General features: G+C 46.3%; 1 protein-coding gene across 2 annotated transcripts; it reads right to left on the bottom strand.

Moving 5' to 3' along the window:
- Nucleotides 1-199: 199 nt before the first annotated feature.
- Nucleotides 200-25,684, bottom strand: tp53bp1 (tumor protein p53 binding protein, 1). Of its 2 annotated transcripts, XM_080843233.1 has the most exons (30): nucleotides 25,615-25,684; nucleotides 24,748-24,964; nucleotides 24,183-24,264; nucleotides 23,957-24,023; nucleotides 23,750-23,808; nucleotides 22,165-22,236; nucleotides 21,655-21,703; nucleotides 20,722-20,855; nucleotides 20,381-20,507; nucleotides 16,483-16,562; nucleotides 15,961-16,139; nucleotides 13,879-15,748; nucleotides 13,183-13,299; nucleotides 12,659-12,853; nucleotides 12,056-12,122; nucleotides 11,100-11,189; nucleotides 9,599-9,971; nucleotides 9,354-9,422; nucleotides 8,878-9,030; nucleotides 8,341-8,567; nucleotides 7,155-7,292; nucleotides 6,291-6,637; nucleotides 4,984-5,175; nucleotides 4,347-4,544; nucleotides 3,157-3,228; nucleotides 2,542-2,742; nucleotides 2,068-2,162; nucleotides 1,409-1,605; nucleotides 914-1,047; nucleotides 200-701 (listed from the first exon to the last, which is right to left on the bottom strand). In XM_080843233.1, exons 2-30 carry the CDS (start codon nucleotides 24,925-24,927, stop codon nucleotides 517-519), a joined length of 5,949 nt encoding a protein of 1,982 aa, XP_080699359.1. In that variant the 5' UTR covers nucleotides 24,928-24,964; nucleotides 25,615-25,684; the 3' UTR covers nucleotides 200-516. The 2 variants fall into 2 exon arrangements, with proteins under 2 accessions (XP_080699359.1, XP_080699360.1); XM_080843234.1 differs by lacking the exon at nucleotides 7,155-7,292.

Raw genomic sequence — 25,684 nt, 5'->3', positions numbered from 1 at the left:
GAGACTTTGTGCCATACTGATACATAGTATTTAATGGTGATCCCTCCGAATCCAACTGTTGATGTTAAGCACTAAAACCCCCATTTTGAAGCAGGTTTAGCAGTTTCCATTTCTCCCAGGTGTATGAATTGTAAATATATAAAACAATAATGTCTAGTTCTTTGTGTTTAAGAGACAGATGAATAAAACACCAAAAAGGTAAAAATCAAACAGATCACAATTTATTACTGCATAAAAACAGACAGGTTAAAACTATGTACATGGGGAGACATGCACCAACACTAATAACTCCGTGCACGCTCACAAGAGGGTTAACAGAGAACTCATCCCAGATCTGATCTCTTCTATGACCTTATCCCAATCACAATGCACTATGGATGAAAATACATGAACTGATCTGAGGCCAGGGCTGTGGCCATTCCAACACTGTTGCACACATTCAAAAGAGCAGCTGATGTTGAGTTAAGGGTGGTACAGGGGGAGTGGTGGTAGTTTGGGGAAGGGGTGGTTAGCAGTTCATAGGTCGTAGTCATGGCGATATTGGGGGTCAGCGCCGTAGTCCTGGCGCTCTCCAACGATCAGGCTCTGGACAAGCCACTCAAGGGAGACCACAGGCAGGACGAGGGAGCTCGCACGTTTCATCACCACAGAAGGACAGGACCGCTCAGTCACCATCACATCAAACGTATCTGCTGGAATGTCTGCAGACACACACAACCACACACACACAACCACACACACACACACACAACCACACACACACACACACACACACACAGTTAATAGGTTCATTCCAGCAACAAGCTTGTCTATGTGATATGAAAAATATAATGATATTTTTTTAATAAGACTTCAACATCAGGACTTGTGTATTAATGGGATGGTTGCCTGTCTGCTGAAATGAGTCACGCACCAGTGTCTTCCCCTCCTTTCTCCTGCTTCACGCTGGTCGCTCCAGTCAGCTTCAGCAGCTCCGCCCACAGATCCGCTGATCCCCCAAACACCAGCAGGACCCTCAGGGCCTTAAACGGGCTGCAGCGTGGGTGCCTGTCCAAAATGACAGGGGTATTATTTACAAAATAACCATGGGTATTATTTACAAAATAACCATGGGTACTATTTTTTCGCTGTAATTAGAACAAGCACCAACAGTGGAAGGTGGTTGTATATGAGTTCACATCTGCAGTAAATATCCATCTTCTGGAGGAGATCACCATCATACAGTTAAAGAGGGTGTTGCAACAATTAAAATGTTTAACCACCTAGGTTCAACACATCTGCAGTATGCTTTACCTACAAAAACACAACCCACTTCTACATCATGCATCATTTTAAAGCAACTGGTGACCTGATTTCTGTACAAATTAACAAATGAAATACACAGAATGAGTGGCAGTGCCATCCTCACCACTCTACGACGCGCTGGTCGGGGCCCAGGCCAGCGGGTAGCAGGTAGTTCCTGTAGTTGAGCAGCTTCTGCTCCTGGCAGCAGTCCCGCACCCACGCGTTGGACACACACGGTACGCCGCTCGCCACGCACAGCAGGAACTTCCTGGTCCGGCAGTGCTGGTCAGCAATCAGCAGGCTCTGATAGGCTGCTTTACACTACAGAGTGGATTATCCAGGTTAATGGCTACGGTCACTAGTAAGTTTTCACTTCAGGGGCTTTTCACTGATGTTATAGTTGCCTCATTATAGGGATGAGTCACAGGGACACTGGGCTCTGGGATTGGTCACCCTTCTATGGCATTGCTCATTATTCATCCCTCTATGCTTATATAAAACTCTCATTAACTAATATAATTTCTCCAAAAAATATGTTTAACCGAACTGTTCAATAATTTGAGCTTATTCCAAGTCTAACTTTCAGGGTTCAAGGGTACATAATAATGTGACTTTTTAAATGTTTTTACTGGGCCATTTTCCTTCTGTTTCCCCATCACAGTCTCAACACTTCAGCTGTGTCCCTCTGACTTTATTGTGTCTGACAGAACCCATTACACAAGCTACACTAATGGGCCGGGGCCCAGTCGGACCGGAGGCCTGACAGCAGTCTGTGTGACTCACCTGCTCCTCGTTGAAGTCGGGCAGAACGAGGCCCCCCCCCGCCTCCAGCTGGCTGACGATGTAGTGCTTGTTATAGGGAGCCGTCTGCAGGTAGTCTGAGGGCACAAGAGGAGCGCGGCTCTGAGTCAGTCCACCATCAGCCCCTCAGAAGGCCATAAGGGCACTTCAAACACTGTCTCAGTGCAGCAAGCTTAATAAAGTCATGGGAGGGCAGCCTAGCTAACAAGCTGCACCCAAAATCTCTCATGTGAATCAAAAAGCTTTTAAAACTGAATATAACGAAAAGTTGAGGGATTTTTTTTTTGGTACTGGTCAGATGGCCCCTGTCCGTGTCATCAGGAAATCTGATTGGACGGTTCCAACACTGCAGAACACGTCCAGCACGCAGGTGGTTCTCGTCATCCCAGGCAGGGGGTTTGTTAACTTTAGAGTTAACTTTACTCCGAGCCCCAGCAGGGCGGGGGGAGCACTGACCTTCCTCCTCATCACTGGTGGCCAGGTTGGACAGGCGGTCGTTGACCGAGGCAGCCGTCAGCAGGAAGGCGAAACCCATGAAGAGGGAATCGCTGGTGGGGAGCGGCCCATGGCTGGTCAGGAGGTCACTGGGGTCAGAGGGCACATCCGTGCCGCTGCCCGAGGTATTGCACACACCTATACCAGCCCCTGCACGCAAACCTACACACACACACAGAGTTATGTCTGAGCACCAATGAACAGTAAGAAGATAGATTAAGTATAACTTCATGCATTTCCTGTAGGAAATAGTAGTGCTTGCAAAGCAGTACAAAGACAGTGTTGAAGTTCAATGTTTAAATTAAAGAAGCAGTAAGATGTTTTTGTGTAAACCTACTGAGCTAAAAAGCTAAAAGTTAACAGACTCACTATGGTAACACCAACAACAGTACAGTTGACACTGATAAAATCTAGTTTGACAACATAATGCTGCAAATTTTATTTTAACAGGGTTACACACCCTGATCATAAAACTACATGCTAAATAGCCTGGAAGGCTTGTTGAACTACAGGTGTTTTTATCAGTTCCTTCAAAATGACCATAGGCATACTGTACATACTATATACCATACACACCGTGGATGGACAGGTCACCAGCGTCGCTTCCTGAGGTGTTACTCACCGCCGTACCCACAGTTGCACGCGAACCTACACACACACACACACCAAATTAGCAGTCACACACATATTCACAGTAAACATACACACACATATTCACAGTAAACACAGACACACACCCTCCCACAGATATGAGGTCAAGTTAAACTGAAATTCAGCATTACAGTGACTTTTGTGCTACCCAAACACCACAAATTGTTGTGAAAGTGAACGTGTCGCCCCTTGACCACAGAGAGTGCACAGACAGACCCTCAGAGGTGACGGTGTCAAACAATTAGCAAGGTGACACGACGCCACACGACGCCACAAACAATGAGCAAGAGCTCTGCCTCCTGACACGAACCGCATGAACCACAGAGGCAGAGAACCCCATTATTTCTGACCTCATTAAGGGCTGTCGCCAAGCGCAAGATGCTCTAATAGATTCTGCCATTAACTTCTCCTTAGGAGAAAGCTGCTGTCAGCGTCACTGATGTCATACATGTATGTGTACATCTTGACAAGTTTTACAGAGAGCAACCGTTAATGATTGAAATGGTAAGAATAAACTACACAAACAATGGCATCCACCGTGTTCTATTTCTCCTTGCTCCCCGTGAGGTTTTTAATGTATTGGGATCGGTTTTCACATACCCTCGTCTCTGCACTCAGGAGTGTGAGATTCACTGCCCATGGCACTGAAAGCAGGCCATTCTTTAAAAGCACTTTCTCACTCATTCGGTCTCATGGTAAAAGTCAATATCATCAGAAATATCTGTACAACAACCTCATAAAACCACTATTCATCTACATTTACACAATGTCTGCATAGAAACCTATATATAGTAACACATTGTTTTAAAGTCCGTAAAATGTTTTAAAGTCCATCAAGAATTTCTAGCACCTTTTCTATTTAAAATGTGGAAGGTATACAAGCATTCAAATATATATATATACATATTCTAAAACACATTTTAACAGTTGATTAAGTTACTACAATTCTGCTTCTGAATGAAATTACAAACACAAAAGGTGCTAAAACACGTTTTTAAAAGACAAGATTGTTTCAGCTGGAAACTGAAATCTATGTCCACTTCTCCCCCTACAGGAGCGTTTCTATGTTTCTCAAGTCACGTGTTCCTCCTCTCCTAACTCATTCCTCTCCATACCCGCTTTGTTGGGGCCGGACTTGCGCCCCCTCTTGGCGGGCGTGCGCTCGGGTTGCTCCTCCTCAGTGGAGCTCATCAGCTTCCTCTTTCCAGAAGGCCCTGGGGTGCGCGGGGTGCTGGTACTGGAGCTGCGATTGGGCGTGTTCACTCCTGGCAATGTGTTGCCACGACGACGACGCTTACCCTCCACAAGATTATCTGGAATGCATATCATAAACATAAAACACATAAATACATATCATAAACATAAAACACATATATTTATATATATTTTTCCTAAATCAATGATGTCTTACAATGTGATCAATGTAGTGCTCTAATGTGAATTCTCAACATGATGTGTAAATACTTATCCATCACACATAGTTTAGAGCTACAATCTTTGTCTTGTTTCCTGTAGAGAAAAGGCCACTAACACCAGTTCTGTGTGTGTGTGTGTGTGTGTGTGTGTGTGTGTGTGTGTGTGTGTGAGAGAACACTATGTGTGTTTAAACAATGTCCGACATCAAATTTGTTAGGCTTGTTTATTGTGTGTGTGTGTGTGGGTGTGGGTGTGAACTATGTGTGTTTAAACAATGTCTGACATCAAATATCTAAGGCCTGTCTATTGTTTGTGTGTGAGTGTGTGTGTACCTACCCAGACTGATGTCGGCAGCTTTGGTGAGGGGTGTGAGGGGCTCGTAGGGGTCGAGGCCATGCTGCTCTCGGAGGCGGCTCCCCTGCTCCATGGAGAGGATGATCGAGGCCCTGCTGTACCACTGCTGCTGGCCCTCCCTCTCCACACAGTACTGCAGATCCCTGCCCAGCGCCTTATGGCCTTTAACCATACCTGACACACACACACACACACACACACACACACACACACACACACACACACACACACACACACACACACACACACACACACACACACACACACACACACAAACACACACAGACACACCCACACACACACAGACACGCACAGACAGACACAGACACACGCATAGACAGACAAGCACAGACAAACACGCACACATACACACACAGACGGACAGGCGTTAATGGAAACGTTTATTCAACTCAACCTCTGGCCATGCCAAACAATTCACACAATCCATATGTGATGTTGAATTTCTCCACTGCCATTTACTGGCTTGTATGCATTATCCACAAAGACATACATAATGTTATCTAAATATTAATACTAGTGCTGTCAAACGATTAAAATATTTAAATCGCGATTAATCGCATTTTTGTCATAGTTAACTCAAAATGAATCGCGATTAAATTAATCAAAATTAATCGCGATCGAAAATTTGTATCTATTCTAAATGTCACTTCAATTATTTTATTCCATCATTTTTATTTTATTTGAATGCTCTTATCAACATGGAAAAGTGGATTGGCCTGCTTAAAGCAATGTTTTATTTTATTGAAAAACATCATTGCCAAACAGAGCGGTACAAAATAAAATTATAAAGTGCACATTTAAGATAAACAAGGACTCAGCCTATAGTGCAGTTAAACCATGGCTTAATATAAATATTTTTCAAGTTTGCTGTGAACATAGAAGTCAGGCCTCTTATTTCAAAAACAATGAACCGTAACAGTTAGGTTACCAATAAAAGGTAAGCCAACTACTTCTGTGCTTTCAACCAGCTGCCTGTTGACACAACTTTTAAAGGTAAACTTTCTATTCAGAAGCTTTTTATCATCCATTTCGCCCTATCGCGCTCACCATTTACTCAAACGTGACGTTAGCCTACTACACAGTTTGGTGGGCAAAAAGAACGTTAATCTTAAAAAAAACAACGCGTTAATCGCGCAATAAAAAATGTAACGGCGTTAAAATGGGTTTGCGTTAACGCCGTTAATAACGCGTTAAACTGACAGCACTAATTAATACTAAAAGTGTTCCAAAACATTTAGGTTATTTACTGTTTAGTTGTTTCCACTTACCAGTGCAGAAGTATTCATCCTCAGCTATCGCCGTGACCTCGGTTTCGATGGGGATGGGGTCACAGAGCAGCACGTCCCGACCCTGCACTTCACACTCATAGCCGTCGTCGAAGAGCAGCCGGAACCTTCCAGAACCAAGGTCGCTCGTGATGCGCCCCGAGTAGAAGTATCCGTTGGAGGACCACTTCGCCACCACACGCAGACCCACCAGGCTGCTGTCGGACGAAGCCCCCCCAGCGCGTGCAGACGGTCCGGGAGGGGGTGAGGTGACACGGGTGAAGCGCTCTTCCTCATCTGGTGAGGATGATGGTGCAGGCTGGATGTTGTGTGCTCCAGCCCGTCCACCTCTAAGGAGTGAGGAGTGAGTTGAAACACAATGCTAAAAGAAAGTCAGCTCAACACACTCACACACACACACGGCATGCATTTTTCACATAAACATGTACACAACTTAAAACTCTTAACACCACCACATACACATGCACTGATACACACTGATACACAAGCACACACATGGGTCACACCCAGGCATGTAAGATGAGAGGTTAAGACAGAGGAAAATAGGAAAGTTTAACAGAACTGGTGCAGCAGTACAGACCAGTGAGGTGACAGGAGGACAGAGACAGAGACACAGAGAGGACGGCACAAACAAGAGGAAAATGGTTTAGTGCGGCCCGTGCGGTGGGAGGTTGATTCGGCCATGATTCAGAGCCGTGGGGGTGTGGCGAAATTGGAGGACACTCAGCGTGTGTGCGTGTGTTTTGATTACTCCGATGTACACTCATCTACACTATGATCAAGTTTCTTTCAATCACACTGGCTGTTATCACACTCTCTATAATCACTCACTCATCATCCCCTCACCTGCTCTGAGGGCTGCGTGAGGGGGGTCTGCCTCGCCGTGACCTGCCACGAGGTGTGACTGGGGTCAAAGGGCTTGGCCCCTGCACTGTGGCTTGCTCAGAGACAGGCCTCTGCAGTTGCTTGCGCCCCCTCCTGGGGCTGAGACGCGCACGCACACACAGACACACACAGAGACACACAGACACGCACACAGACACACACACACACATACACAGACACACACACAGACACACACACACACACACACACACACACGCACACGCACACGCACACGCACACGCACACGCACACGCACACACACACACACACACGCACACAGACACACGCACACAGACACACGCACACACAGAGAGAAAGGTACGGGTCAATAAGACAACGCCCCCACCAACATTCTAAAACAATGTCTAAACCTCTCAGCTCCTTACCGCTGTACACCCTGGACTCTTGTTGAAATGTCAAATGTCTGAACTTATGTGTTCGTTTGAAAGGTTACACGGGTTCCTGCATACTCGGAAAGCACCTTCAAAACACGAGGAATGTGCTCTTTAGTCTAGGGAAAAGATCACTCGACAAGAGAAAGTGATCTAAGCTTCTCTTTGACATACAAGATTGAAATAGCCTTTATTCTGATCTGAAAAAAAGCTTTAATTTGGGGATCAAACATCAAAGCCTCCACACGCCACAGCAGCACAAGAACACTAGAGGATATAAGAGGGGGGGTGGATGTGGAAACTTCACTGCGTCACACTAGTGGAGGAGACTTCAGTGAAGGAGACTTCAGTGGGCACCAGAAACAGTGGAGCTAGAGGGAAACTAGTGAAAGGTAAGAGCACTAAGAAAAGACAATGCTAGTAAGATGACAGGAAGAGTGTTAAAACACGGACTCATGCAAAAACCCTGCAGACACACTAACGTGTAGGCAAAATATTGACCCATATGCTCTTACATAGCTTATATCTCAGTAATTCTAGGCTTAATTTCTACGCTGTTACTGTCGGACCCCAGGAGGAATGACAGGGTTTGTTAGTCTCAGCTAGTGGGGATCCTGATAAACAAAGCTAGGCTAGGCTAAAGAACCATGGCTCTTGTATGTATAAATGAACATAACACAGCCACTCCACTTCTAGGTCTGGAATCAGATTATCGCCTCCAGTGAAACCTAAAACCTTCAGCAGAGTGGGCTCACCTGCCACCCCTTGCAGCGCCGCGGCCAGTGGGCATGAGGAAGTCTGGCCGTCGGCCAGAGCCTGTGCCCGTCCCCGTGCTGCCCGAGCTGCTGTGAGCCAGGCTGGAGGCTTTGGAGGAGAGGGAGCTGACGTCTGCGAGGTCACCAGAGGTCATGGAGCTGCCCGTGCGTGAGGGTGAGAGGTCATTCTCCAGCACCCGACAGTCAACCACAGGCTCCTCTGACTCCTGGGAAACACATACAGAAAGAGAGTTCACACACAATTCTAAGTTCTTTAGATAAGTATACACACATAAGCTTTAAAACACACAGACACACACACAGAGCATATTAATAGGATCACACACACCAAAACGCATGCACACGGACACGCACCCACTGCATCAATAGGAACCCACTATACAGCTTTATGCATGTTGGGACCAAGATGCTTTCCGTAATTCAGAGTGAATGAAAACATGTAATTAAAACACTTGTACAGTAAAACAGGGGAATGTAATACTCCACATGACTAGCTATGAGTAGCCTTGTTCTCACCTCAGTGACCTTTCGGTCCACCTCGCGTCCGTCGTCATAGTACACGTCTGTGATGATGCGCGTGACCGTAGTCCGCACTTCCTGGATGGTGCGCACGTGTCTGCGCAAGCGCACGCCTGGGGTGGGCCGAGGGGGAGACAGCTCTGGTTCGCCCTTTAAACACACACACACACACACACACACACACACACACACACACACACAGTCTCAAATGGTCAATGTTAGCAGGTAGCATGAAAGAGATATGGTATAGAGTTTAAGTTAGGAGATTTAAAGGGTGTGAAGTTGAGGTGAGGGAGAGAGTATGAGTGTGATTGTGGGGGAGAGAGTATGATTGTGAGGGAGAGAGTATGATTGTAATGGTGAGGGAGAGAGTATGAGTGTGATTGTGAGGTAGAGAGTGTGAGTGTGAGGGAGATAGTATGATTGTGAGTGTTAGAGTGAGAGTGAGAGTGAGAGTGAGAGTGTTCACGTACTCTTCCAGATGAGTTCTGTGCTCCTGCTGCATCAAAGCTGGTCTGCTGGGAGAAGGCTCTCTGGTGGGACTGAGACACACACAGACCATACATGTGGTGAAACCAGTTTCTGTGAAAGGGGCACATACAGCCTTCTTGTATATGAGACTAAGTGTGTGTGTGTGTGTGTGTGTGTGTGTGTGTGTGTGTGTGTGTGTGTGTGTGTGTGTGTGTGTGTGTGTGTGTGTGTGTGTGTGTGTGGTCACCTTGCTGGGTGTGTAGCTGGTGGAGGCGGGTGCCTCAAAGCTGGTCTGCTGTGACACGGCCCGCTGTCTGACGGGAGTTCTGGGCAGGGTCAGCTCTGCCCCGCCCACCTGTGCTGACTGAACCGCATCTCTCTGTGGCGTCCCAGTAGGTCCATGTTGAATTGGACTCTCAGAAGCAGCACCATTGGCCTTCTGGGAAAGCTTTCCCAGAGTCCCATTTCCCACAGTTCCCCTCTGTGATGAGGGAGAGAGGGGCTGCGATTGGTGGACATCCTGGCTGTTGAGCTGGGTGCTAGTAACCAGGGGACGGGGCCTGGAGTCAGAGTCCTGAGAGGCTCCGCCCATCTTCTGGGAAGAGTTAAACAAACCTCCACTAGAGGGCGAGAGAGAGAGGGGGAGAGATAATGTGCTTTTTTCACATCAGAACAAAGTACCAAAACACATGGAACACAGTATTAAAACACAGGCAGGTCTGGCCTTCAAGGGATTTTTTCTCCCCTGACCTGCAGTCTGCTGACATGCAGCATGTTTCCCAGTCCTAACATAACACCAAACCTACCTGCTTTCATGAGATACAGAGATATTCAAAGACACTACAGTTAATGCAGTACTCTCCCTAAGCTGCTGTATTCTCATTTTGTCCTCTCTCTCCCTCCCTTCCCTGCCCATCCCCTCGGTCTCTCTCTCCCTCTCTCCCTCTCTCCCTGCCCTTCCCCTCTCAATGTCTATCTCTCTCCCTCTCTCCCTGCCCTTCCCCTCTCAATGTCTATCTCTCTCCCTATCTTCCCTCCCCTCCCATCTGTCTCTCTCTCTCCCTTCCTCCTCTGTCTGTCTGTCTGTCTGTCTGTCTGTCTGTCTGTCTGTCTGTCTGTCTCTCGCTCTCACTCTCTAGGACAGCCAGAGGGTAGGAAGCCTAAAATAGAACCCCGGTGAGGAGAAGTGGGTCAGATAGAGAGACAGATGGAAAGAAAGAACAACAAAATGAACGTTAAAAAGACAGACAGACAGACGGCCAGAGAGGTGCCCCATCTTACAATCACATTTCACACACACACACACACACACACACACACACACACACACACACACACACGGGTCTGACTGATACTGTGCTCTTGACCCCACTTAACCCTTTCCAAAAATACATACCAGCGTGGGAGCTCTATTTTAACACACCTCACATGGCCATCCATCAGAGCCTGGCTGTGAAGAGACTATGATGGGAATCTGAAATCTGTACACACCACTAAGCTATAACTAGTCGCACTATACCGCAACTTTGCGAGGAGGTTCTATGGTGGGGGGAAGTGCTGTGATGGGGAGGGTGCTGTGTTGATGGGGAGGGTGCTGTGTTGATGGGGGGGTGCTGGGGTGGGGGGTGTGCACGGATGGGGAGGGTGCTGTGTTAGGGGGGGTGCTGGGATGGGGAGGCGCTGTGATGGGGGGTGTTGTGATGGGGGGGTGCTGTGGTAGGTGGAGGTGCCCTGAGGAGGTGCTGTACCTGAGAGGAGCAGAGGGAGAACTAGGCTGGGCCTCCTCCTCCGCCTCCTCCTGGCGATGGGCCTCACGGACACGACTGAACACAGATGGACTGAGAGAGAGAGAGAGAGAGAGAGAGCGAGAGAGAGAGAGAGAGAGAGAGATCTGCTTAGACCTGATAAAAGCATAAGAATAATCCAATAGCAAATATAACTGGATAAGAAGCAGACTAGCAGTGTGTGCTGGTTATGAGCAGCATCCAGTCATTTTGTGCAACAGCTGATAAAGCAGTTGACAAAAAATCATCAGTTATTTCACATTTCAACTGGTAGTGAAACAGTGGCCAAGGTTACGGATCGCTCTGAAACACGTGCCAAGGTTACTGATCGCTGTGCAACTATGAAGCAGACCTGAGTTAGATAACGCTAAAGGACATATTGAAATGAAACTTCAAAGAGATTAAGAAGACAAAACAATAACACTGCGCTGTACAATCTATGCTGCAACCTCTGCCTGAGCCCCCCGACTCCTGCAGAGACAGCGCAGCAGCGCTAACAGGCACTTCCTGTCATCTGTCCACATGCATCACAGCACCCTGGCTATAATGGCTGCCTCAGAACGTGTGAAAGAACAACAGAGTAGGTTCCACTTTGGCAGTTTTTTTCCCCCCATTCGTTTCGCTCTCTTCAAGACTACCCCCTTCTCCCTTCGTCAACTCAAGACAGTTTCAAAGCAATTAAGGCGGCATCACAAGGTCTTGTCTGCGTGTAATTGCGTGCAATTGTTTTCAGTCTGGGACAGTTAATCTCTCTGCTGGCAAGATAGGGACAGAAGCAGAGCCGGGTGCCAAGAGGCAGTGGCAGCCTATAGCTGTGGCAGTGATTCAGCAGATCAGATATGGGAGGGAGGGAGGGAGCAAGCTCTAAAATCATAACCCACACAAATGAGATGTTGCGCATAGCAACTGCTGCAGGTTACCTAGATACTGCCTTGGCAACAGTGGTAGCCTTGACAACAGAGCCATCATCGTCTGATAATGGTGGTTCTGGAAGATATAAAAAAAAAAAAAAAAAAAGTCAATGAAAAGGGTTATCACTTAAATGCAAACACACACTCAGATACACACACACACACACAGATGCAAAAAGACACACACAGTGCTCTTTATACTCTGACTAGCTAGTCTGTTGAAGGTCAGTTGAGGGTTTTTATCAAAGTGTGTTTCCATGCAAAAACCGGTTTGTAAAAAAATCACCAATCACACTTAGTTAGCTATACGGTTTCCTGTCTCTCTTTTCTCTGAGAAGAAACAAACCCTCCACCCATGTCTTACTCTGCAGACTGACCCTCCACCCATGTCTTACTCTGCAGACTGACCCTCCACCCATGTCTTACTCTGCAGACTGACCCTCCACCCATGTCTTACTCTGCAGACTGACCCTCCACCCATGTCTTACTCTGCAGACTGACCCTCCACCCATGTCTTACTCTGCAGACTGACCCTCCACCCATGTCTTACTCTGCAGACTGACCCTCCACCCATGTCTTACTCTGCAGACTGACCCTCCACCCATGTCTTACTCTGCAGACTGAAGCGCTCTGACCCAGAACTCCCCTCCTCTACTGGGGTCACCAGCTTCATACGCAGACTCAGTTTCCCAGAGGCCTCTGAGGTGGCCGGCTCCTCCACGCTCTCCTCTGCCATTATCTCGCTGTCAGCCATGATGGTCTCCCTGGTGACGTCCCCTTCTGACGCCTCTGAGAATGATGTCATCTCTGCGACGGTAAGAAAATAAATAAATAAATAAATAAAACACTGGTATGACACAGCAACTCTGATTGATAACGGACTAGTAAGTACTCTTCATTAACGGCTGCTTAAAATCACACACATATGCCAGGACAAGGGCGAGGAGGCTGTCAGTAATGTGGCTTGCTGCTGGATGAACACAGACTTGATTTGTTATGCGACAGACCTTAAGAGGCTGACAAGGAGAGAGAGAGAGAGAGAGAGAAAGAGAGATAGAGGGAGAGAAAATGAAAGGGAATAAAAGAACGAAAACGTTAAAAAAAAAAGAGAGTGGGCGAGACAGAGAGACGCCCACCAATGGGAGTGCTGTGCCTCGGCGTCTTCTTCAGCTGGGAGATGAGTGGGGGAGTCGCCGTGACAACGGGCCGGATGAGCTCCCCCTCTTTAGGCAGGGTGAAGTGGAAGGGAATATCTAAAAAAAAAAAAAAACATGGATTGATTGCATATCGACAAATGAAAATCTCATATAGTCCTGTACTTTCTGCTTCATCAGTGAGCAATACTCATATCTCAATTAGTTACTTATTAATCATATATATATATATTTTTTAAAGATAAACAGTAGCCCTGCCCTCACTTCTGCTCTTACATTGAGACATCAGGGTTCAACAGGGAGAAGAACTCTGAGATTGACTGAGAAGTCTACTGACGCTCACATAAGCTGCTATAAATACTGAGATGTACTGAGAAGTCTACTGACGCTCACATAGGCTGATGTAACCAAAATTACATTCTGTCTCCATCTTTCTTTCTATATGCAGATCAAAAAGATTAGCCTATAACTTGACTTTTTGCAACAGTGGGAAGAAAATCAGGTCAGGTTCCAGTTAACATTTAAGTCAATACAAACGGTAAAGTGCTGAAACTAACTCACAGAAGCACTTACAGAAAGGGACTACAATGATCAATCCAGGACTAGTCCAAAACTACATCTACATGTTTGGTGGTTTTGTGCAACTGACACAGAGGACAGACAATCCTCCTCTCTTACCCCCTGAGCTGTCACTCAGGCCCTGGGACCGGTGGGGGCCTGACTCCACCCTGCAGCCCCGCTCAGGCTGAGAGAGAGAGCCCTTGCCTGGGGAGATGCTCTTCTCCATCTCCTTCCTCTTCTCTGGGCTGCGGATGCCCACAGTGGGCTGTGACGCTGACACACCCCTCTCCCTCTCCCTCTGCTGCTGCTGGCTTGTCCTCTGGGGGCTTGTGGGACCCCCGGGGCTCGTCTGGCCTCCTTTGGCGTGCAGAGGCCCGGGTACCAGCTGTTGGGTCTCTGCCTCCTCCATCGGCTCCAGGTCAAAGGACTGAGAGAGAGCCAGGCACAGGCCTGAGGCTCCTGCTCCTGCAGCGCTCTCTTTCCCCTCCTCCTTTCCTTCGCCCGTCTCCATGTCCATCTCACCCAGGTCTTTCCTCCTCTCTTGGCTATGTGCTGCCCCCTGGGATCGCTGGGACAGAGGCTGGCTGCGTTGACTTGCTGACTGGGTGGCCACCTGGCTGCTGGGCCGGGGCTGGGACTGGGACTGGGACTGGGACTTCTGGGAAAGAGGCTGGCTGCGATGGCTCGGTGACTGGGAGGCTGCCTGGCTGCTGGGCTGGGACTTCTGGGAAAGAGGCTGGCTGCGATGGCTCGGTGACTGGGAGGCTGCCTGGCTGCTGGGCTGGGACTTTTGGGACAGAGGCTGGCTGCTGTGCTGGGGCTGGGACTGCGGGGACAGAGGCTGGCTACGTTGGCTTGGTGTCTTGGCGGCTGCTTGGCTGCTAGGCTGTGACTTCTGGGACAGAGGCTGGCTGCGTTGGCTTTGTGTCTGGGCAGCTGCTTGGCTGCTGGGCTGTGACTTCTGGGACAGAGGCTGGCTGCGTTGGCTTAGTGACTGGGAGGCAGCCTGGCTGCTGGGCTGGGGCTTCTGGGACAGAGGCTGGCTGCGTTGGCTTGAGGACTGGGAGGCGGCCTGGCTGCTAGGCTGGGGCTGGGGCTTCTGGGACAGAGGCTGGCTGCGTTGGCTTGGTGTCTGGGAGACCGCCTCACTGCTGAGCTGTGACTTCTGGGACAGAGGCTGACTGCGTTGGCTTGGTGTCTGGGCAGCCGCCTGGCTGCTGGGCTGGTTCTTCTGGCCGGGAGGGACGGGCCTTTGGACAGAGTGAACTGACAGCATGGACTGCGAGACCGACTGGGAAGGCAAGCTAGAAGGCACCCCACCGGGAACACCCGGACTAGGACAAGGTTTCGGAGCGGTGCTCTCCACCCGCCCCAGCTGGGAGAGACCACCACCCAAGGGTTTGGCACTGATCGCTTGAGGCGATCCCTGACTCAAGGAGCGATTTACATTCACATTTTGAGAGGCAGGCCGGGCCAGATCCGGCTGAGACCTATGGATCTCCCTCCCTGCACTCCCAGAACCAGGTCCAAAACTGCGTGGCCCTGGGCGACCTCCGGAGGTGTTTGACTGACCGGCAGCCGCAGAGCGGTTCGGACCAGCATCACTGGCATCTACCCCCTCAGCCTCCTGCTCCGGCTCCTGCTCCTCTATCTGCGTGGCCTGGGTGTCCTCTTCCTCGTCCTCGTCGCTAAGGAAGCTCTGGGTCTTCTGGAAGAAGATGCTGGGCTGGCTGGATGAGGAGAGCTCGAGCTGGAAGGAGGCTCCTACCTCTGGGGCCTGGGAGGAGGTGGTCGGGGGCGCCGCTTTGGGTTGGGCTGTGGTAGACGAATGTTTGTGTGGAGCAGCAGCAGGTAGGTTGTGGAGAGAAGGTCTAGGGCCTAGCTTAGAGGAGGAGTTCTTCACCACTGTAGGGGGGCTCTGTGTCTGTGATGAGGAGAGACCACTGGTCCTCTGCTGTTCCAGACTAGGAGTGGCCATGAATGTGTCCTGTGACGGCAGGAAAGACAGAATAGAAAGGTATGGGGTTAGATTTCAGGGCTTTCTGTTTTTCTTATGCTTTGGGGATGCAGTGTATTTATAAGCCCCAAATGTAACATTCTTTGCTATTTGCACTGGTAAGATTGTGGAAAAACATCACAAACATAGCTTTATGTTTCTACACACAATGTTTCTTTGCCTGTTTCAGCTTAAGGTCTTACATGAGAAAACTCAGGTTGGCTGGGCAGAGCTAAACTCTTGTCCAGCACAAAACCAGGAGAATTCTGGGATACTGGAGTGGAAGTGGGGCGTGGCTTGGGAACTGGACTGCTGCCTTCGGGTCGATCCTGTCCTCTTTGTGATTGGTTATCTTCAGTGTTGGAGATGTCCATTGGTTCATCTACACAAATCAATGCAGAGGTTTCATCAGATAACTGAATAAATAAGAAGCAAGTGTCATGGGTATGTGTGGCTGGTACGGACAAATCTTTTCACATAGTGGGCAATGGTCATAAAATGCCCTGACTATTTTAACCTCTGTCAAACATTGTTTTATTATTGCATTCACACCAGTAATTCTCAATATTTTTTATTTTTTTAAATCAATCATGCATGCAAGAACTCTGGCCAGTGTCAGCATTATGTAAACTGCTGAAGGATTATGTTCATTTAAATAACAAGTAGGTGTTCTAGTAGCGAGGGGAGGCTGGGGAGGCTAATAGGGCTGTTCTGATGTTAATTACCTCCGGTGGGGGAGTTGGGGACAATAAGGGGGGCCTGGCTCATTCTCTCCTGTGTGGCGGCCACGAAGTCCACTGACTGCCTGTCAATGCACACAGACACACACTCCAGTCAGTCCAGGGTTCATCACAGCACACACTCCAGTCAGCACAGAGTTCATCACAGCAAATGCATCATAACAGTGGGTGTACATAAAGAACATAAAACAATCCGTATATATACAGTGCCCTCCAAAAATATTGGCACCCCTAGTGAATATGAGCTAAAAAGGCTATATATGTCTTTGCTGTTTATCCTCTCAGTCTTTCACTCGAAATATACACACAAATCTTACCTTTTCATTAAAGTAAAATTATTAAAAGAAAAAAAAACATTGACATTAAATAAATATTTTTCCCGAAAACATGTGTGCCACAATTATTGGCACCCCTTAATGTAATGTTTTGTGCAGCCTCCATTTGCCAAGATAATAGCTGAGTCTTCTCCTATAATGCGTGATGAGGTTAGTGAACACATGGCACGGGATCTGAGACCATTCCTACATGCAGTATCTCTTCAGATCCTTCAGAATCTGAGGTAAACGTTTGTAGACTTGGCTACAGCTCATCCCACAGATTTTCTATGGGGTTTAGGTCAGGGGACTGTGATGGCCATGGCAAGACCTTTATTCTGTGTTCGGGGAACCATTTTTGTGTTTATTTGTTTATTTTTTGGTCTCATCTGACCATATAACTCGGTCCCATTGAAAGTCTGACTTACATTTGGCAAACTGTAGGCGCTTTAGTTTGTTGTTGATTGACAGCAGAGGCTTTTTTCTGGCAACCCTCCAAAACAACTTGTGGTGATGTAGGTGGCATCTGATGGTAGTTTTGGAGACTTTCTGACCCCAAGACTCAACTAACCTCTACAATTCTCCAGCTGTGATCCTTGGAGATTATTTTGCCAGTAAAACCATTCCCCTCACGGTGCGTGGGGTCAATGTACAAACACGCCCTCTTCCAGGCTGATTCTTAACATCTCCTGTCGCTTTAAACTTCTTAATTATTTCCATGATAGTAGAAATGGGTATTTTCAACTGTTTAGAGATTTTCTTGTGTCCATTTCTTGATTTGTGAAGCTCAACAACTTTTAGTTGCACATCGTCACTGTGTTATTTGGGTCTTTCCCATAGTGATGAATGACTAATGGAATTTGGCCTGTGTCACCTCATATTTGTATGCCAGTGGAACTGGAAGTCATGGTTGACCTCATAAGAGTTCCTTATCAAACAGGTGAACTTAAAAATGTAAAATATGACTGGAAATATACTTCAGTTAGATTTAAATTAAAGATTTTTCTAAGGGTGCCAATAATGGTGGCACACATGTTTTGGGGGAAAATATTTATTTAATGTCAACAGTTTTTTTTTTTTTCAATCATTTTACTTCAATGAAAAGGTAAGATTTTTGTGAATACAGTGCCACTTGAAAGTATGTGAACCCCTTGAGCACTTAAGCGTTTTCTGTTGTTTTACCATGATTTTTCATTTTTTTATCACCAATTTTCCATAGATGAAATATCAGGTTTATTTTTATCATTTGCATGTACTTGTTTAGAGGAAATTGTTTGAGTAGCCGAAAAACTACATGAAACATGGAATTAGTCCATTTCAAAAGTAAGTGAACCCCCGGCTGAATTGGTAAAGTCAAGCAGGTAACAGATTCAGTGAAACTTATTTGGGTGCTTAATTAGTCAATTGAGCAAACCGATCATCTGAGACATCCTTAGGGAAAGGTTTGGGCAACACAGATTAAAAGAGAGAGGAAACCAACCAAACTACTGTAGTGCCAAGGTGTACCCACACAGATCAACAATGCCGAAAGGAAACGAGATATCCGAGAACATCAGGAAGAAGGTTCTGACAGCCCATCAGTCTTGGGAAAGCTATAAGACATCTCCAAAAGATTCCAGCTCCATCCATCCATCCAAGACAAATAATTTAGAAATGGAGGGCATTCAACATGACCGCATCTCTGCCTAGAAGTGGACGCCCATCAAGACCATCACCAAGAAGCACCAGAAGAAGAATAAATCAGGTAAAAGTCAACCCACACATCACCTCTAAAGAGTTTCAGACCTCTCTGGCAGCATCTGGGGTAAATGTACATGGGTCTACAATCAGACGAAAATTGAATAGACATGACATTCATGATCGGGTTGCTAGAAGGAAGCCTCTGCTCTCAAGAAAGAACAAAACTGCCTGTTTCAACTTTGCCCGAGAGCACTTGGATAAACCAAAGGCCTTCTGGAAGTCCCTTCTTTGGACAGATGAGTCCGAGATAGAATTATTTTGTCACGATCAAAACCAACAATTTTTGTCTGATTGTAGACCCATGTACATTTACCCCAGATGCTGCCAGAGAGGTCCGAAACTCTTTAGAGGTGATGTGTGGGTTGACTTTTACCTGATTTATTCTTCTTCTGGTGCTTCTTGGTGATGGTCTTGATGGGCGTCCACTTCTAGGCAGAGATGCGGTCATGTTGAATGCTCTCCATTTCTAAATTATTTGTCTTGGATGGATGGATCGAGCTGGAATCTTTTGGAGATGGTCTTATAGCTTTCCCAAGACTGATGGGCTGTCAGTACCTTCTTCCTGATGTTCTCGGATATTTCGTTTCCTCTCGGCATTGTTGATCTGTGTGGGTACACCTTGGCACTACAGTAGTTTGGTTGGTTTCCTCTCTCTTTTAATCTGTGTTGCCCAAACCTTTCCCTAAGGATGTCTCAGATGATCGGTTTGCTCAATTGACTAATTAAGCACCCAAATAAGTTTCACTGAATCTGTTACCTGCTTGACTTTACCAATTCAGCTGGGGGTTCACTTACTTTTGAAATGGACTAATTCCATGTTTCATGTAGTTTTTCGGCTACTCAAACAATTTCCTCTAAACAAGTACATGCAAATGATAAAAATAAACCTGATATTTCATCTATGGAAAATTGGTGATAAAAAAATGAAAAATCATGGTAAAACAACAGAAAACGCTTAAGTGCTCAAGGGGTTCACATACTTTCAAGTGGCACTGTATTTTGAGTGAAAAACCAAGAGGTTTAACAGCAAAGACAATTTTTTTTATAGCCTGTTTAGCTCATATTCACTAGGGGTGCCAATATTTGTGGAGGGCACTGTAAAACATAAAGAAAATAAAACAATCCATATATATAAAACAGACTTAGGTAGTGTAGTGCACACTTGAAGGTGTTCACCGAGCTGTAAACTAAATAATATGACGGAACTGTGAAGAAACACATCAATGCTGGTGTTAATATTGACAAAATTAACATTCCTATGAAAATCTACATTCAATGGGTGGAAAAAAGCACAACACCCCCATCTAATACTTAACATCGTCCTGAGCCGACGCTGATGTAGAGTCAATTGTTTGGGATTTAAGAATGTTCACGCCCTCTTATCCACCCTCTGATGCCCCTTACCCACCACGAGTAGCCTTTTCAAAATGATGCAGTGGGCAGAGCTCCACTTTAAATAACTAATGGGCGCTTTCTCGACATGTGTGGCCTCCATTTGCAAAAATGCAAAGATGTCCGTGGCGGTGAAATGATTCAAACTTCATGTGTGGTCTAATTATGAGAAATAAACAACACTGCCCACACAATTACTACTAGCACAGCTCCTAATCTCACCGGTCCGTTAATTATCCACGAGGATAATCCTCATATTGCTAATTTCAAGCAAGCTAAATACAGGTCCTCACGTGTCGAGAAATGGACGCTTTCAACAACTTTGACGACAGACATACTGCTTGCTTTGTCAAGAGGTACAGGAACTAAACAATTTCTTCATGAACTTCAATGCTAACTACTGCTGGTGAAAAGGTCTCCTAATGTGCAGCACTTACTGGGAGAGGCTCTCCTGCACCAGAGTGCCCTGGCCAGACAGGTGGAGAAGGTGGAGGCTGTTGGCAGGGGTGGACGTGGGCATGGAGCGGCCGCCACACTCATTCACTGTGCTGTCAACATGGGTACCTGAACAAGCATGTAAACATCAACAATCAAAGTTAACTTTACTTGTCAGACCCTATTTGTAGAATAGCTGGAGAGACATCCTCACTAGGTGGAAAGAACAACCTCGAATGAATAGGCAGTGTAATGCAAGCAGGGTGTCTTTACCCACCAAATACACGTAATTGTGCAGTACTATATCACACTCAATTGTGTACTTTACTTGTGTATGACCCACCGGCTCTCTCCTCCTCCCCTTCGAACAGGTCTTCCTGAGAGGACACCATGTCCTCATCCTCCACAGCCTGGGAGTGCAGCAGGGCCTGGATGCTCAGCCTCTGGCTCTCCTTGCTGCTGGAGCTGACCTCAGACCTGAACGGGAGAGAGAGAGAAGAAATTGGCAGGTAGAATGAGGACACTGTCAGGCAGACAGAACAAAGGAACAAGTAAAGAACAAGAAGAAATGAGGGAGACACAGACCAAGGACAAACACATCATGTTGGATTGGTGGGTAGAGCAGGTTGGCAAAGACCAAGGAATAAGGGTAGTGTGTAATATATATATAAAGTATTTAGGCAATAAGCCCCAAGAGGCCGTGCTTTGCGCTGATTTTAGAACAGGTAAGGGAGTTGTTAGGCACGACGCGAAGCGGAGTGCCGTTAAACCCCCTTACCTGTTCTAAAATCAGCGCAAAGCACGGACTCGCGGGGCTTATTGCTTTTCTAAACCTGTTACTACACATATTTTATATGGTTTCATAAATAAAGACAATTCAATTTAAGAAACAATAGTTTAATGATAAACCGTCATTCTTCCGCCACTAAAAATTATAGTTCCTAAATAAATCGTTGCCACGCAACCCTTGAAGCAACGCAACAGCCAGATGGAACAATGGGTATGAAATACGCTATATGAATGCCTTGCCATTCGCTGCGCAGTAATATGGAATGTAATCAGGTCAAATTGTAAGGTAATGCTGGATTTTACAACGGCTTTTAGCCAATCACAATCAAGGATTTGAACAATCAGGTTTAGAAAGTATAGTATAGTACAGTATATATAGACAGACGTCCTTTTACTGATCATGCTGGACCATGACCCCCACTGCAGCTGTGCAGTTTTCCTCCATTCATTTGTTTTTCTCTGTCAGTGTTAATAGACGTACACATACCTTCTTAAATCTTGGCTTTGGGCCTCCCGTCCTGCTGTCCTCCTACCATCTGCAGAAGAAGCACTCATATTCAACAATCTTTCACCATACAAAAATGACTGTGTACTTCGGCCAATGACGGTATTGCCTATTCTTAAAGCAATGTGTAATCCTGCTGCAGCACCTGGCAGTGGCAGCTCTCTGTGTGAGTGTGAGCTATCTGTGTGAATGTGCGCTAACTGTGTGCGTGTGAGTTATCTGTGTGAGTGTGAGCTATCTGTGTGAGTGTGAGCTATCTGTGTGAGTGTGAGCTATCTGTGTGAGTGTGAGTTATCTGTGTGAGTGTGAGCTATCTGTGTGAGTGTGAGCTATCTGTGTGAGTGTGAGCTATCTGTGTGAGTGTGAGCTATCTGTGTGAGTGTGAGCTATCTGTGTGAGTGTGAGCTATCTGTGTGAGTGTGAGCTATCTGTGTGAGTGTGAGCTATCTGTGTGAGTGTGAGCTACGGTGGCCTCCTCTCTATCACACTCACCACTCTTCTGGGACTCGTCCTGGAATCCCTGACTCTCTGACAGCTCCAGCATCCCAAACTGAGACATACTCCCTGCAAACACACACACACACGCACACACACACACACACAGACAGAGATAATAAACAATGACATGAACAAAAACAGGATTAATTACACATTTATAATAATGGCTCACCACTAGGGATGCAACGGTTTTCGGTATTTTAGCGAACCGTTCGGTTCGCCCTGTTCGGTTCGGTTGACCCAGGCGAACTGCAATATTACGGTATGGGTGACATTAAACTTTTAATTTAATATGTGGTTATAATGAATGCACGCATGTATTGGGCGATAGCCAAGACTGCTTGGGACCCAGGGGATGAGTTCTGCTCTCCACAACCATGCAACAACCAATCAGACTTGTACTGACTTTCCCAAGAGCCAATCAGCGCTCTGAATGCAGACGCTGGAGATCCATGTGAGGAGAAACGAAACTTTCCCTGTTGCAGCACGATCATGGCGAGTCAACAAGAAACGGAGAAAAGAAAATTTGAAGAGGCACCGTCATCTTACAAATCCGCTGTATGGGAACATTTTGGGTTCAGTGTGGAGTATGATGACAAAGGGAAAAAGATCGTCAGCAAGCAAAGCACGGTGTGCAAGCATTGCTTTACTACGATCGCCTACTCCACAGGTAATACATCCAACATGTTGAGCCACTTGCGCCGTCATCACCCGGCTGTAACTCTAAGTGGAGCAGCACGGAGAGCTGGTTTTGTCGCCGAAAACACAACCATCCATTGCTGCAGCATTTCAGCAACAATATGCTTATAATTCCGAAAAACACAAGGCAATAACCAACTCAATGGGCTTCTTCATAGGGAAAGACATGCAGCCCTATTCAGTAGTTTTAGGCACGGGATTCCGTCACATGACAAAGACCATTGATCCTTGTTTTAATATCCCCTCCCGCACGCATTTCAGCAGCAAAATAATTCCAGAACTGTATGAAGTGACTAGGAGAGAAGTTGAAACCGACTTGAGACAAACCCACTTCGTTGCTCTTTCTACTGATGGCTGGACATCTAGAGCGACAACAAGCTACCTTACAGTGACTGTTCACTTCATATCATACTTCATATTCTAGGGTTTAAGTGTGTGAATGACAATGTTTGTTGTTTGAGTTTATTGAATAATGTCAACGTTTACATTTCACATTACTTTACAGTATACTGCACTTTACTATATTTAATATTGCCTGTTTTTGACAGAAGGCCAGAATAGTGTTCCTTGTTTAAAATACATTTTGTGATTTGACTTAATATGTACCTTCTTTACATTTAATTGCATCTTGCATTGTCTCTGCAAGTGTGAGTAGAAGCACCTTGTTGACTTTAAATAGAAAAGACAAATATAACCTACTACGTGTTAGCGGCAGGATAATATTGATATATCGAAACCGAAGCCTTACCGTGGCCCAAAAACCGTGATACAAACCGAACCGTGGCCACACTGTACCGTTGCATCCCTACTCACCACAGTTAGGCCTCATCGTTGTTGCCTAATGAAAAGCTTGTGTAACATGTTAAAAAATTGTAATTACCTTCAGTCTGAGCACAAGTGGTGGAGTCTGCTCCTGACTCCACATCCTCCATATCCAATCTGTTACAAAAATAGCACCGGTCAACTGTTTGGAAAGGGTCAAGTAGGTGCAGACATAAATGCAATCACATAAGGGCATTTATTGAAGTATATGTTTTTCTCCACTTGAATACACTGGGACTGTCTGCCTACGATCATCTTGTCATACCTTTTTGTGTCACCTGATGTGACAATATCAAGTACTGGACTACTTTCCTCCAAGCTCTGGTCTGGCTCTAGAAAGACAAAACATGGAGAAAAAAAAAAGAAAATCAGTCAAAGAGTGCAGTGTCCACAGATAACTGCTGACAAGACTCCCTAAGACATCCCTAATCTGCAACTCAAGAAAAATACTATGAGAATCGTAAAACAGAAGAACACAAGAGGGTACTGACCGAGGGAGTGGTTGTTGTGGTTCCCACTGGTTTGGTTCTCCGTCTGTGAAACTCTGTCTCGGAGAGGGGAGGAAATGAGTTCCTATGGAAAGACACAACTGTCCTCATTTACCTCTCCCGTTCATGTTCTCTGCAAGTCCATACTCTGATCAAGATTCACTCCACTAGTGATGGAGGTACGAGTGAGAAGGACAAGGGAAATCTAAACCACAAACAGTACTAGTGTACTAATGAGTTGCCAAACCATGAAGCTAATGAACACAATCGCCACTTATTCACAAAAACAATTACATAACACACATATCCAAGACAACGCAGTTTAACTAAAGTACACAAGTAAACAAACAATCTGTTGTTTTCTCTTAGAACAATGTCCTGACAGAAATGCCAAATGTGCAAAAAACGAGAAGGCCTGTTGAGGAGTCCTAAGCCAGAACAGTATCGTTTGTTGTCCTAAGGGACTTAGATTGTATGCCTCTGGATACAAATGTAATTTCCCCTGTGAGTTAAACCAAAGCCCAGCACACCAATCGAATGGCTCTACAGAAAAGCGATTCCCACTCACCAGCACAGGACTCGGGGCAGGGGGCTGTAGGTTGGACAGGCGTTTGGCTAGCAGAGTGCGGTAGCTGCTCTCGGGATCGTCCTCTTGCGCTGGGCTATCAGGTTGCGAGTCCTCGACGATAAGGCACGGGTTGTCGGGCAGCGGGAGACTGTAGTCCAGCTCACTGCCACTGGGATCCATGTGGAGGGGAGGGGACGTCAGCAAGTAATCGATTTAGCTGTAATCAGGGACACAAATGCAGTGAACACCTATTCCGAAATACAGCCTTTTGGCCATTTCCATTTCAAATTAAGTTGCAGGGACCTGCCTGTTTTGGTACAACTGTTCTTTAACATTAATTCTTAGCATCAAGTAACGTTAAGATATTAAAGTGCACGAAGATATGTGCAACCATAACGACCAACTATATGAGAGATTTAAGATAAATGTGTTTCCGGGACTCATGTTTAATCATGGAAAACATTTTAGCTCCCTTGCTGCACACTATCTAGCTAGCAGCTAAATTAGCTCGGCATACGTGGATGATATTAATGCTTTGTCAAGTCAACATCGAAAAGCACTATAAATGAAGCTTTGCAGCCATGGAAAATGTCGGAGTGCATGAAGTATCAGTTCATATATCACGTACAGTGGGTCACTTTAGTTAACCACTGTCTTTGACTAACAGTATGTCGGTTGCAAGGTTTTCATTATATGGCCCAGTTGATCATCTAGCAATATATGCTAGCGTTAGCTAAAATTAGCACAAAACTAAGCGTTCGTTAAGTCCAGCACACAACCACAACGACATTAACTCTGTACAATCACAGCATGGGTTTATGCTAGGGACATTTCAAATCCCGTGCAATGCATTGGAGAAAAACGTACCTCCCAAACCTAACGATTAAAGGAGGCCGATTACGGCCCACCGCACCAAGTTTCTCAACTTAGGTTCATG

Source organism: Sprattus sprattus (genome assembly GCF_963457725.1).
Source record: "Sprattus sprattus genome assembly, chromosome: 8".
Classification (NCBI taxonomy): Eukaryota; Metazoa; Chordata; class Actinopteri; order Clupeiformes; family Clupeidae; genus Sprattus; species Sprattus sprattus.
This window is presented reverse-complemented; position numbering and strand designations above follow the sequence as displayed.

Excerpts from the sequence above, each read along its gene's own strand:
- tp53bp1 (XM_080843233.1), bottom strand. The coding sequence starts at position 24,927 with ATGGATCCCAGTGGCAGTGAGCTGGACTACAGTCTCCCGCTGCCCGAC. Across the intron at positions 13,300-13,878 it reads CCTGAGTGACAGCTCAGGGG|ATATTCCCTTCCACTTCACC; the intron begins GTAAGAGAGGAG and ends TTTTTTTTTTAG. Across the intron at positions 6,638-7,154 it reads TCACGCAGCCCTCAGAGCAG|AGGTGGACGGGCTGGAGCAC; the intron begins GTGAGGGGATGA and ends CTCACTCCTTAG.